The sequence below is a fragment of the Charadrius vociferus genome, unplaced genomic scaffold, assembly GCF_000708025.1.
Source record: "Charadrius vociferus isolate BGI_N301 unplaced genomic scaffold, ASM70802v2 scaffold375, whole genome shotgun sequence".
In the NCBI taxonomy this organism is placed as follows: domain Eukaryota; kingdom Metazoa; phylum Chordata; class Aves; order Charadriiformes; family Charadriidae; genus Charadrius; species Charadrius vociferus.
In genome coordinates, this window is record NW_009648440.1 from 490,242 (window position 1) to 503,399 (window position 13,158).

General features: G+C 39.1%; 1 protein-coding gene across 1 annotated transcript in view; it reads left to right on the plus strand.

Moving 5' to 3' along the window:
* The first annotated feature begins 12 nt into the window (after positions 1–12).
* The window catches only part of FARS2 (phenylalanyl-tRNA synthetase 2, mitochondrial), a 197,251-nt gene continuing 184,105 nt past the window's right edge, over positions 13–13,158 (plus strand). The window contains exons 1-2 of the mRNA XM_009885411.1: positions 13–643; positions 11,017–11,176. Coding sequence (XP_009883713.1) covers positions 26–643; positions 11,017–11,176 — 778 coding nt within the window. The 5' untranslated portion in view covers positions 13–25. The remainder of the gene's footprint in view (positions 644–11,016; positions 11,177–13,158) is intronic.

Genomic DNA, 13,158 nt, shown 5'->3' on the forward strand with positions numbered 1-13,158 from the left:
TCCCTAGATCATAAAAGAGTTTGCAATGGCAATGCTCTGGAAATTCATGAGAGTAGCTAAGTATTCTAAAACAGCTTTATCACCAAAAGTAAAGGTAAGAGGAATTTCCACCCATTCAAGGCATTCGTCATCCAAGTCTGTACCTTCAGATTTTGCTGCCAATACACCCTGCTCAAATACTGTGGAACTGCTTGGTAAAGCTTATCCTCAGGATGACTACAGTAATGTCACAGAGAAGATTCTTTCCAAGGTGGGGAAGAACTTGCACAACAAAAAACATCACCCTTTGTGGCTAATCAAGGAGCAGGTGAAGGACCACTTTTACAAACAATATGTAGGACGCCGTGGGACTCCGCTCTTTTCTGTCTATGATGGTCTTTCTCCAGTGGTTACAATACAGCAGAATTTTGATAGTTTGCTTGTCCCACAAAACCATGTCAGCAGAAGGAAAGAGGATAACTATTACTTGAATCGTGATCACATGCTAAGAGCACATACATCAGCTCATCAGTGGGACTTGATACACTCCGGGCTAGATGCATTTCTGGCAGTGGGAGATGTCTACCGCCGTGATACAATCGATAACACCCACTACCCAGTCTTCCATCAGATGGAAGGAGTTCGGCTCTTCTCCTGTCATGAGGTAGGAATTCTGTAGGTGGGGTGAAAGAGATTTTGGGTAAGTTGCATAATCTTGTGTTTGCTGTAAGCAAAGTGCCTACACGTAAATGTGTTACAGCAACACGTGTTATACTGTACATTGATAAAGATCGAGTGATTGATCATGTAGTTATACTTTTAATTTGGGAAAAATATAGGTGGAAAATGTTGTACTTGAAAACAACTGTAAACGTCCCCAGAGCAATGTGGACAAAATGGGAAGACAATATTCTTGAAAGCTAGCAAAATAAGAATTATCTGAAGTGAAGCATCTTGTTCAGCTAATGATCTGCATAATTCAATTCTAATTCTGTCACAAGCCTCTTCTGATGAGGTCACTTTACCAGAAACTTTGACATATTAATACTTGAAGGACTCATGGATGTAAGTTGGTGCAGCTGCATCCAGAGTGCATTTTTTTATTATATCATCTTTTTTTCTTTTAATAGCTCCAACCTTCTGTAAATGAATGTCTTCTTTAGTGAATTGCTCCATTCTTCTTCTCATCCCAAAGCTGCATTGAAGAATTCATCTGTTGCAGCTGATAGTTATGGGTGTGTTATGCATACACAGTAAACTCATCAGAGTCCAGAGGCGTCAGCTAAAGAGCTCTAGGTAGATGTCCAAAACTCTTGAGTTTATATATTTTGTTGGCACAGCTTGCATGTTCTGCAAATGCTTGGGTGTCATTAAGTATTCTGCTGCATCATTGATGAATGGTAAATATAAGCCAGTTTGTTTTCCAAATTGTAATTGATTTGTATAATTTGTGTATGCTTGTAGCAATACTGCCAAATTCACATTTCTATAACTAAAACTAGCTTATTCTAATAATACTGAGATGTAGACCATTCTTAATGTGGTTGCCAAGGGGTGACAGGAGCTTGGCAGGGAAGCCTGATGGGTTTGGATGCCTGAGGGAAAACTAGGATAATCATAGAGCACTGCTTTTCTCACTGGTGGAAAGGGTTCACGCTGCCTGCACTGGTGTTTCCCACTCCATGCTGTCAGTACTGCTTCTTTGAAAACATACCTGTCTCTCCAGATGTCCTGTGAGCTATGTGGTGTTGAATACAGCTTGCAACCACTTCTTTGGTAACCAGGAAATGGAAATCTGGCAGATTTATCCAATCTTGTTTGTTTGCTGTTCTTTTCCCATAGGCCTGTTTATGATGAAATCTGGGTATATGCAAGAGAAAAATGTACAATGCTGCATTAGGAAAATGCCGTTTCTTTATGGTTTATGTTCATGACAAATTTTTTACTTGAGCAGGAGTTCAGGCATTCAGATTTTCTCTGTCACAAAATTATTACATCGACACTCTTGTAGGATGGAATTTCTGCAAACTTAGGGGTGATTGATCTAATTATTGAAATTATTGTTAATGAATATGCCCCTTAAGAAATTCTGATCCTAATGACAGACTATTTTTCTCTTCTCTATGAATTTAATAATAGTAATAATAGGATTTTAATAACTGGGAAGAATGTTATAGAAATGTTCACTGATATCTAGAAATACGCAATGTGTAACAATCTGATTCATTGCATTGTAGATTGCTTGTTTCTTTTTCTCTTCTTTCTTTTTCCCCAAGAAAATGACTGAAAAGTTATTGGAGAATGTTAAAAGCTGATGAAATTGAAGTTGGCTATGTGCAGGAAAATGTGTCTGTCTCTCTAAAGGGTGAAAGTCCTGTTGACTTTCTATACAGATGAAGAAAGAATAGTGGTATGGTTTACAATGTGTAAAGTCTTGTTTATTGGGCAACAAGCATAAATTCTGAACCTGACCATGATCTAAAGCATCCTTTTTTGCTTCAGTTGCAGATTAAATACTTATAGTCTTGTAATATGTAAAACTTCTTACAATCATCACCACAAGAGCCTTGTGGAAAAAAATTGAATGTGTAATTCTGAAATTTCGCTGGGGACTGTTTCTGTGTTTTATATTCTGGTTGCCTGTTCAAAATAATCCAAATTTAAATAATTCCAGAAGGAACTGTCTGAGTGGAAAAAAGACTAAATAGAGGTAATACTACATGAGAGATATATTTTTATATGCATTTATTTATACCCGGGTGAAAGTTGTAACCCACTGAGCCGAAATGTGTGAATGGCAGGGCCTGTTACCTTCATCTCAGACTTTTCATTCATAACCAGACGGCAATGTCTGGCCAGAGGAAATTTGCACAGTACTGAGGATAACAATCTTTGGAACCAAGGAAAAAACTGTTAGCTCTTAGCTACAAGCCCTGGGTACATTTCGTCTTTTGGCCAATACAATAATACTATATGCTATAGTCAGTTTTCTGCTCTACTTTCTTCTTTTGATTTATAAATTTATCATTTTGCATCTGTTCAGTGAAAGTGACCACAGAACTGGTGGGGTTAGAACAAAACCCAAAACCTAGAGTAATTTGATAGGGACTTGAATCTCAGTTTTGGGGGGGGGGGAACAGTCAGTTCATCCTCAGCTGAAATTTTAGGCAGGGTAAGAAAGATGTAGAAGATGTAGAAAAATGTCTCTCCTTTATAAATACCAAATTCTGTAGTCAAGGCTAGGTTAAAACTTCTGCCCTATGACTGAAAATCTTCGTATAATTTGTCTTCATATCAAAGTTAAAATCAATAAATTGGAAGTACAAGCTGGGAAAGCAAATCATAGTTTGGCAGTTTTATGGTGTTTTACTCTGAGATGCTTGTGAACTGTTGGCTTCTTTGGCTATGCAATTTTTCATGATGGTTGGTTCATTATTTTTGTAAGAGAAAAGTAATCTATGATTCAAAGATGGGCAGATAACTGATGATTTTCTGCAGCTTTGGATGAGTGCAGATATTAAAGTACTAAAGAAATTCCCATCTTCCAAACTAACTAAAGTTAAAATCATTCATACTGGAATTTCCCAGAAACTTTTTTAAAATGTCATTTGACATGTTTTCAGTGTATTTTAAAATATTTTAGGTATTTATTACCTGAATGTAATATGTAGAAGAGTTAGAAACTAACTAATAGAAATAGTTAAACCCAGTGCCAAAATAGCTTCCCAAATCTGCTTCAAAGTTCTGGACATAAAATGAACTGTTCTTAAATGCTACCTCCAAAAGGTATTACTTTTGTATTCTCTTCCTCCAGCGTGCATGTTTTCCTTCTAAGTGTTGTCTAGATATTTCTTTTTCCTTCTATGGTGTATGGCTTTTTTCTTTTTTTTAATCCTTCAGATTTGCAATATTGATACTGCTGTAGTCAGGTTTGAACTGGCAAACTTTCCTGAGTGGATTATAAAATAGATTATTTCTGTGCTATGCCGTGGACGTTGGTGCAGTTCTTTACTTACCACAATTTATGGAAAAGAGGAAAAAAAACCCCTCAGCTAAATTACACTTTGTGCATTTTAGCCAGCAGAGGGAGCCAATATATACCCAATGGCAATCGCAGAACAATTTTCAGTTGACAACAAATAATGTTTACACATTGGAAGGAGACTTCATAAGGTATTTTATGGTCTGTACTGAATATACATAAATTTTAAGGGGAACAGATGTTAAAACATAGGAATTTCTCTTCTAATTTAGTAACCTTTTTCCAATGGAGGCCAATACCAGATTGTTCAGACAGAGATATGCTCTCATCAGGCTTGTTTGTGCGAACATCTGAAAACGATAAATAGGCAGACTGCAAAGAAGTAGTAGAGATACTTCTTTATTCTCCATTGAAATGTTTTGGGTGGAAATGGTGACTTTTTTGTTAGGATATAATGGAAAACTGTAAATTTTTCAGTTAAAAATAAGGATTGCTCCTCCAAAGCAGTATATATAATTGCAAAAAAAATTTTGATATTGTAACTTCATGTTTATATCCTGAAATGGAAAAACTCTTGTCCTAGGTGATTGAAGTGTAGATTTTCTTTTATTCTTATAAATACGTACTCCTTTCCTCATTTTTTCATACTGTGTACCCTAGTCATATTTCTTATGTATCGTTAAAAAAAAAAAGTTGCTTAAAAAAGTTGATTTTATCGTTTTCCTTATGCTTTGGTGTAGGTGTGAACAGCTGATCAGCCTACATCTTTGCTTACACGTTTTTTACCTTTTTTTTTTAATCAGTGCGTGCCATCCTAGGTTTTTACTTGCAAGACTAGTGTCATTAGGTTTGACTTCTCCAAAATCCTATATGTTACTGCAGCTTTGGACGCTCTGCTTCTGTTCTAACATTGTATCAAAGGAAAGCTCCTGTCTTCAGTCACTTTTTTTTCTCCTCACATGTAAAGTAGTTTAAAAATACAGTGTTCCCGGTATCAGCCTATTATATAGAGTGGAACATTATATATATTATATATTTGGAGCATTTACATTATGTGCAAGAATATTTGTGTGCGTAACTGCGAGTCACAATAGCAATGTTCAGCTGGGCACCGAGGAACAAGTATTTAAAAAGGCGTACGTGGCCTAGGGTAAGGTACTCTTCTCAGCCCTCTGCAACCTGAGGATAGGGAGAGGTTCATCCAGGGGTGATAGAAGACCCTGAAATCAGCCCCTGGAAATCACCTTTTCTGTGTGCTTGTTCCGATTTGGATGATGCTCTTTAGTGCCTCAGCCAGCGAGGATTAAGGCTTGTGTGAGAAAGAGTCAGCGACTCTGTAGCCAGATGAAATGGTGTGGAGAGTCCCTCTGACTGAGGGCATTTATCTCCTGTCGTGCAATAGCGTGTGAGTCAGAGGGAAATTGGGATTTCCTGGGTGCTTTGGTAATAGTATTGAAGTGGAGATCCATGCAGCTTTCTTCTGTAGGTGGCAAATGATTAAATAGATTTTTTTTTTTTGGTGCGTGTGGGGGGTGTGTGTGTGTTGTTGTCTTACTTATGGACATCTACCATATATTTCCCTCCACGAATGGATCCATGCTTGTGCCATCTCTTGATGATACCACTGCATGCCAGCAGTTGCTGTACCCGCATCTTAAGCACATCCGGGCATGGGAAGTGGTGCAGACTGCACGCGTTTGGTGAGACACCCAGCTCAACAAGCAGTGTGCGTCACATCAAGTTTCAGGTGCTGTTGCCTCTGGGATGGCGTTTGAGGTGTTGGTTGTGAGCAATGCATCAGTCCCAAGGAGCCTGAGAGGTGGCTCTCCTTCTCTCAGGGAACAGGGAGGAGCGTACAGGAGCAGGGGCACCTGAATTAGATCCACCGCATTAAGAAAAAGAAGAGCAGAGCTACTTTGCTACAATATTCTGAGGCGAAATTATTCCTGAAGCTGCAGTTTGGCTGAGTGGTAGGAATAAACGGCCTGGCTAGTTCAGGTGGAACTGACTTCACTCTTGCGGATGTCTACCCAAGTTGTGAATGTTGTATTATTCAGTATTTTCCAAGTTGTGATGTATAAACCATGCCTTAATAAATAGAGTTTCACTGGTCCGAGGACCCACATTGTATTCTTTATTATCTTTAGTTGAAAATTTGACAGCGAAGGGCATCAGAAGGTCTGTGAGATTTTCATAGTGGTCCATGGTCTGGAAAGTTTGGACGCTTCTAGTGCATATTTTATTGCAAAGACTTTACATAAAATAGGTTTTCAAACTTTGTCTTGCTTTGTCTCATCCAGCTAAAATAAAATATCCAACAGTGCTTTTCAGAGTAAAGCAATTAAATCTATTCAATGCTGTATTTAAGTTGTGCAGGGAAAAAAAAAGAGCAGAATGTCTACAAGTCGATTTCGGAAGTCCAGGGTGCTTAAAAATAAAGGAATTTCTATTGCCACAGGAGCAGAAGTCTGAGCCCTATCATATATGTCTCGTTAACATATCTGTGTATAACTGGTATCTGTGTAGCAGTGTTGCTTTTTCTTTGCTGTTCAAAAACATCTATGTGTTTTCCCTTAAACACGGTGATGATTTTGTTTTTTTTTTTTCAGAAGTGCTTTGATTAGGTAAAAAAAAAAAAAGGCAAATAGAAATAATCTTTCTTCACTGTAACTGGAGGACTGAATATGGAAGGATCCTGACATTAAGGTGACCAACTGCAAGCTTGTTGCTTGGAGTGATTTTTGCCATTTTCTCCCAAAAGAAATGCTTATTGATGTGCAGTAAAGAGCATTCTGTCATGTGGACAATGGACTGCGTATCTCTTTGTATCTCTTTGGCACCTGGATGGGTATGCAGGTTTACAAGTTTCATTGCCTTGGAGGCTGATTGGGACCAGCATTAGGTTTTCTTTTTGATGAGCCATCTTCAAGTGGCGTCATCTTCATCATTCCTTATCCATCAGTTGAGTGTTACAGTGCATTTAAAATGTTGTGGAAATGGTTTGCTATTTGTAAGTGGATTTAGAGTGCAGCTGTTTGTTTATTTATAGGGATATTCATCAGGGCCAGAGAGTTAAAATGTATTCGGTGTGGCAAGGTTGAGTGTTGCCACATGCAGATCCTCATGTAGAGCTAGTCTTAAGTGCTGGTTTGTCTGTGAGTATAAGTACGTAAGCATTATGTATTCATTATCTTAATTGCTGGTGGATGCATGACTGGCAGGAGAAGTACACAACTGCATTGTGGAAAGACAGGATGTAGTTACAGATCTTTCTGATCTGAAACCTACTATGAATGCTGTCCTGTAAAGAGAGACTTAATCTTGGACTGAATCCTAAGCATACAGATAATGAAGTGATGTGAGTTTAAAAAAAGACTGTCAAGTGACTGAAGAAATGTTGGGGCCTGTGTTGAAATCACACACGTGATTTCTGCCCTCAGTGCCAGGCTGAGAAATACCATGAAGTGCTTTTAAAGGAGCATAGCTTCATTTGTATTTGTCCAATTAAAACCCAGTATCTTCTGGCCGCTACATGTTACCAAATTTGACTGTATTTTTACTATGAGCTAGACTGTGAGTAAATTTCATGCTAGATGGTAAGGTCACTTTGATTCCGTTCTGTCTTCTCCTTTGTAATGCAGCATCAGTCAGATATGCTGATAAATCCTGCTAATTATTAATATTTTTGGACTTCTGCATGATGACACAATATTCAATGTTTTGCATGCCATCACTTAAAGAAAAATCTTCTTGTCCTTACACTAGACAGATACATAGGTGCTCGATTTACGGCTACAGGAAATTTCTTTTCTGGTAGTAGTAGTGACTGATCATATCCAATACAATAGAATAGTGCATTTTATTTTAGTCTGAACTGAAGGAATAAATGTACATGAACTTGTGGCATCTTGGATGTGTCAGTGTTTTATGCAAGAGTGTTAGATTATTTTTTTTTTCATTTGCTCAGATATGTGCTTGAGAAGAATTGACATCAAAAAGGAGCAGCTGTAGGTGATTCTTCATTTTATTCAAGCTTTAACTTTTCCAGCTTTAGGTATACAGAAATGTTGAAGTGTTTCTAATCCAAGACATGTACTTAGCACAGTTCAATCAATGTAATAGTGAAATTGGTGTATCAGTTTAAAGCTGCTCATATTGACATAGCAACGTTGGTGAATGAAAAGAAGGGAATAAATATTAATACAACTCTAAGGCATCTTTTTTGCTCAGTATAACCCCATCCACACCTGTGCTGGAGTTGACAAGAGCTGACTGAGCCTCTGTGGAGAGTACCAAAGTGCCTCTTGGTGCCTGACTGTAGGGGCTGTTCCCTTGCCGCTGCCTTTCTTTCGGGGACTCCCCTGAGTCTGTGTGTTCAGAGCCTGTGCGAACTGGTGCAGATTCATGCCTGTGCCAAAAGTGGCCCAGCCCCATCCCATGTGCCAGCGTGTCTCTTGGTGCCGCCCGTATGCTGATAATTGATTACTGAACTGAATTTGGCCATTTTAACAGCCCTCAGTTTCCTCCCTCCTCCTGGGTTACTTCTTATCCAGATCCACCTCCCCAGCTCAGCGCACCGCCGCACGGACACTTGTCCTGGGATGGCGAAGGAGGTGGTGCACATGGCTGGTTTGGCAGGATTAGGAGGCTGGCAGGTTAGAGGGCTGGGGCATGACTGAATGGATTTACTCTAATGGTTCTTCATATTTTATTGCTACATCTGATATAATCTACTAAAACAGAATTTTGCTTCGGACAGTAATTGCACTATCAACATTTCAGGAATAATACAGTGTTAAGGAAAAGTACTTCTATGTACTTGTTGATACAAATGCTGTGTTTTAAAGGCAGTTTAGAGACTCTATGTTCCTTGCAGCAGTCTAAGGAACCAGTTTTAAGCTGGAGAGTGATGGGAGGAATGAAGGGGAAAAGAAAGAAGAGAGTTTCATGTCCTAAAATACTGCCGATGACGAAAAAACCAAATATATCTTCTAATGTGTAAATACAGTATATTCTATTATAAAGGGGGGGAAACCTCTGTGGCCTGAAGGGTAGTTCTGGCTTATTGAGGGTAGTCTGTTCAGTCAATAGAAAGAAAAAATAGCTACGTGTAGAAGGTAGTTCAGAGCAGGAACCTAATTTAGCCGCTTCAGGTTCCTGTGTGAGGGAGCCCGTGTCTGTCCTCTGACCACCCAGTGAGCCGAAGAGCGTTAACCTCCCTAGGCTAATGCTGGCCTCTGTCAATACCCCCTGGCTTTCAAAACCACGTGTTGGACGGCTGATCTGACCTGTTGACAGTAAATTAGTTACAGGGTGGGTATCATCTGCTTCTTCCAGCCAGTGCAGAAATAGTGCCAGTAGGAAGAAAGGGGTTTAATCTTTCAGGTGAGCACTTGAGTAAAGAATCTGTTATTTAAAAGTGTAATACCTAGTTTTGTCAAGCTGCTGCTTTTTGATTAGTAAAGGCATTTTTGTTAGACTGATGGATAAGCGTTTTATTTGGTATTTCTCTTTTTCCTTTTTTATTTGATATTTTTCTGCAGTGCGCTAAGGAGATTGACTTGAAAGGTGTTTTCTCAATTTTTCAGCCAAGTCTCCTTCTGACTAGCAATACACAGTTAAATGCTACTGATGGGGTATTTTTTATTCCCTCAATCTATTTTGCTGCTAGTTTGCGTGCTATCTAAACTCTTGACTCCTTCTGCATGCATTGTGTCTATATGAAACATGCTAGAAGCTAGGCTTAATTGTGCCCAGCATTTGTAGGCTACCAGAGGTTCACCTGAACTTTTTAAAAAGCATTTAGTGCACTGAAGGCATCAAACTGCAATTAAAGCAACTTTTGTTTGTGGGCATCTGTGAGTTCTTAAGGTTACACACTGTTTGTGGCATCTCCTGAGTAGGAGCTAGTTATGCTGGGAGGCTTGATGTGAAGAAATCTCGATGCGTGTTTTTTCCCCTCTGTGTGTGCATGCTTGACTATGGGAATGTGGAGGAGGTGCGGTAGCAAAGGGCACTAGAAACACTTTCACAATTAGCTCTCCTTGCCCTCCAGACTTAATATAGTTGTTTTGTGTACAACTGTAAGGATTTCCAACAAAAATCCTCTTTATCGTATAAAAATGTCTGCTCGTCTCCGCAAGACACAGACCCTCCAATGATGTGGCTTAGCAAGAGTGTTTCTCTGGTCTCTCTGAGAGGATGTAGAATTGGTGGTATGTATCTGTCTGGGATCACCTGGCCAGACACCTATGGGGATGTACAGGAAATCAGAAATCTTCCAACTTGCAGCACGTGTGGTAGAGAGTGGCCTCTGCATAAAGAGCGAGTCTGTCATATTCCACATACATCCTGCCCCTGTGCTGTGTAATTTATCTGGAAACCCCAGACCAAGACCATGAATCGGTAAATGCTCCCCATAGACAAAATTCCTGTGCACAGAAAGGTGCTTTGGGGGGGAAAATGCAGGAAAATGCTAGCCCTTAAATGAACAAACTGGACCCAAGATGTATCAAATATAAGCAGCTTAAGGTCTCATTCAACTGCCAGGGATTTTTTTATTTATTTTTTTTTAAAGTTCATTTGATTACAGCTTTTAAAAAGTGTTGGGTTTTTTGATATTTCTTTTACATCATCCAATTACTTAAAAAAGTTGAAGCTGTGATAAATGCCATTGTGTATTGTTGTTTTTGGGATGTAATTTACATATACTGTACAGTGTGCTCTGTTCTGCATGATAACTTTCAAAGTAACAGGATCAGGAAAAAAAAGAGATGCTTCCTTTATAAATTGATATTTTCCTGTAGCTAATCATATTATTTGAAAATATGGTACAGAAATAAAACAAATCTTATTGGGTTTATATTTCTGTTCTCGTGACGATTTATCTCTGTTTAGTGAACAAAATTTGTATAAAATCAGTCTTTACGTTTGTTTTTCATGGTGCAGACTTAGCAGGTAAGATTCCTACTTAAATCAACAAAACTTCATTCTCTGTTTTCGTTCAGAGAGTCATTGATGCAAAACACTGGTGTTTTTTTGTGGTTTTGTTCTAGTTGTTCTCCAACATTAAAGATGGTGAAGGCTTACAGTTGTTTGAGCAAGGTCATCGCACCGCAGACAAGCAAGAGTGTCACACCATGGAGGCAGTGAGGCTGGTGGAGTTCAACCTGAAGCAAGTGCTCACAAAGCTCATGACTCACATCTTTGGTGACGGTAGGTTCTTGCACCTTTTTTCCTGATGGCTGCAGGCATCCAGACTTTTGAGAAACATTTTGCTGCATGATAAAAACAGGAGGCTTAGGGGTGATGTTGACAGCTGGTATACTGGAACAGCCATGTGTTGTTTTTTTTGTTTTTTTTTTCTAATGAGAGTTACAGTAATTTTAGGAGTCTTCGTTCATATTCATTACTATTACATTTTTGTCTTAAGTTTGGTCAGCGTACCATCCCAGTGTTTTTCATGTCAGAGTAACTGGCTATTGATTGACCCTTCAGCTGTAAACTGTATTTAGATGCTACTGTTCTTTAATACTATTATATTCGCACCTTTTAAAATTATTGAGTCCAAGAGGCCACACACTGTCTTGGTTTTCCTAAATACCGGTGCATGCAATGCTGTGTTGAATCATCAGGGTTTTGTGAAGAGGTTTTGGTATGCAGTGTGTCAGGGTAACGTAGTGGGCATGAATATAGGTCGGGACATTGCCAGACCCAACCACAGGCACTCATCTGGCAGAAGCCATGTGTTAAATTAAATGCAGTGTACCTGTCAGTGTGGGTCCTGTGAAGACCAGTACCTCCATCTCCACTGCAAGGCTGTGCAGGACCCCCTCTGCTTCGTCCTTATGGGCCTTCCTTGTCCCCAGAGGGACAGACCGTGGTTGCGGCATCGCACCTCGGGCTGCATCAGAGCTGGGTGCTGCTGAGGAGCGTGTGGGGCAATGATCACACCTCCCACCAGCAGCGTGGAGCTTGGCAGGAGAAAGGGGTACGTACGTGCATGTGCTGCTTTGCTCCATACACACTCAAAGTGCTGTGAGTGTTTTCCTCATGCAAAAAAAAATTATACCTTGCAGCTGAGGGGAGATGATGTTTGCCAAGTTTGCACCAAGCTGAAAAATAATTGTTGTTTGGTACCGAGAGTGGAATGAGGAAGGATAATGAATGTCTGTGTATAGGAATGAAATATCCTCTCCATGGAAATACCTGCGTTCGGTTTCAGGAGTTGAATTTATAAATGGCCTGAGTTAAAATTGCTACATTAATGCTATTTTCTGGCAAAGAGGCTTCTTTTCTGAGCTGATTCATTTTTCTGTTGAGGAACTACTGTGTAGTATTAGAATGCACAGGATATACTGGCTACTTTCAAAGCTCTTTTAAGATGCCCACTGAATTTAGAGCAGTAGCTCCAAGAGTGGATCGATTATGGTAGCAAGTCCTATATATGACTGCTTGAATATTGGTCTGAAATTCTCAAGTTTAATTTACAGCAAGCAGAACTTTTACCAGTTTTTGTTCTATCCCACCTGGACAAAAATTTCTTAAGTTCCCGAGTTCAGTTTTTCTTGTGGTTGTATTTTACTTAGCAGTGGTCTTTTGAAACATACAAAATTAGGATCAAAGTGAGTAATAGTAAGAATGATATTTTTTGATCAACCTCAGATGCTGAGGATGTTGTTTAAAGTGAGCAGTTTCTGGGAGTTATTAGTGATAGCTGAGACTACAGTGACATCGTTCTCTAACTGTTGACAGATGCTGCACTTTAAGCTTGAGTATGTTGGCTATATTAGTTCTTCTACAGTCCACACAGTAGCTAGAAAGACATTAAAAAAAAATTATTAAATGATTGTAAACCTACAGACTGAAAGCAGGTCCTTTGTTCTTACTGTAGGGATTTTCTATTTCTATGCCCCGGATATTTTTCCTGAAATACAAGACAAGATATAGATAGCAATTTAAACATAATTTAAACATAAACATAATAAACATAATTATCTCTTTTTTCTTCTTTCCTTTTTTGCCATTCATGGAAATGTGAAGTTCTCTCCCCTTCACCTTCTTGATCTTCTTGTAAGCTGTCAATACAAACCGGAAGGTAATTTTCAAAGAAGCAAACTTCATGCTAGGCACTAGACATATGAGCTGGGTGCAATGCAAGTGACCAGGGGCACACATGATTAAATTTGTCTTTTGAC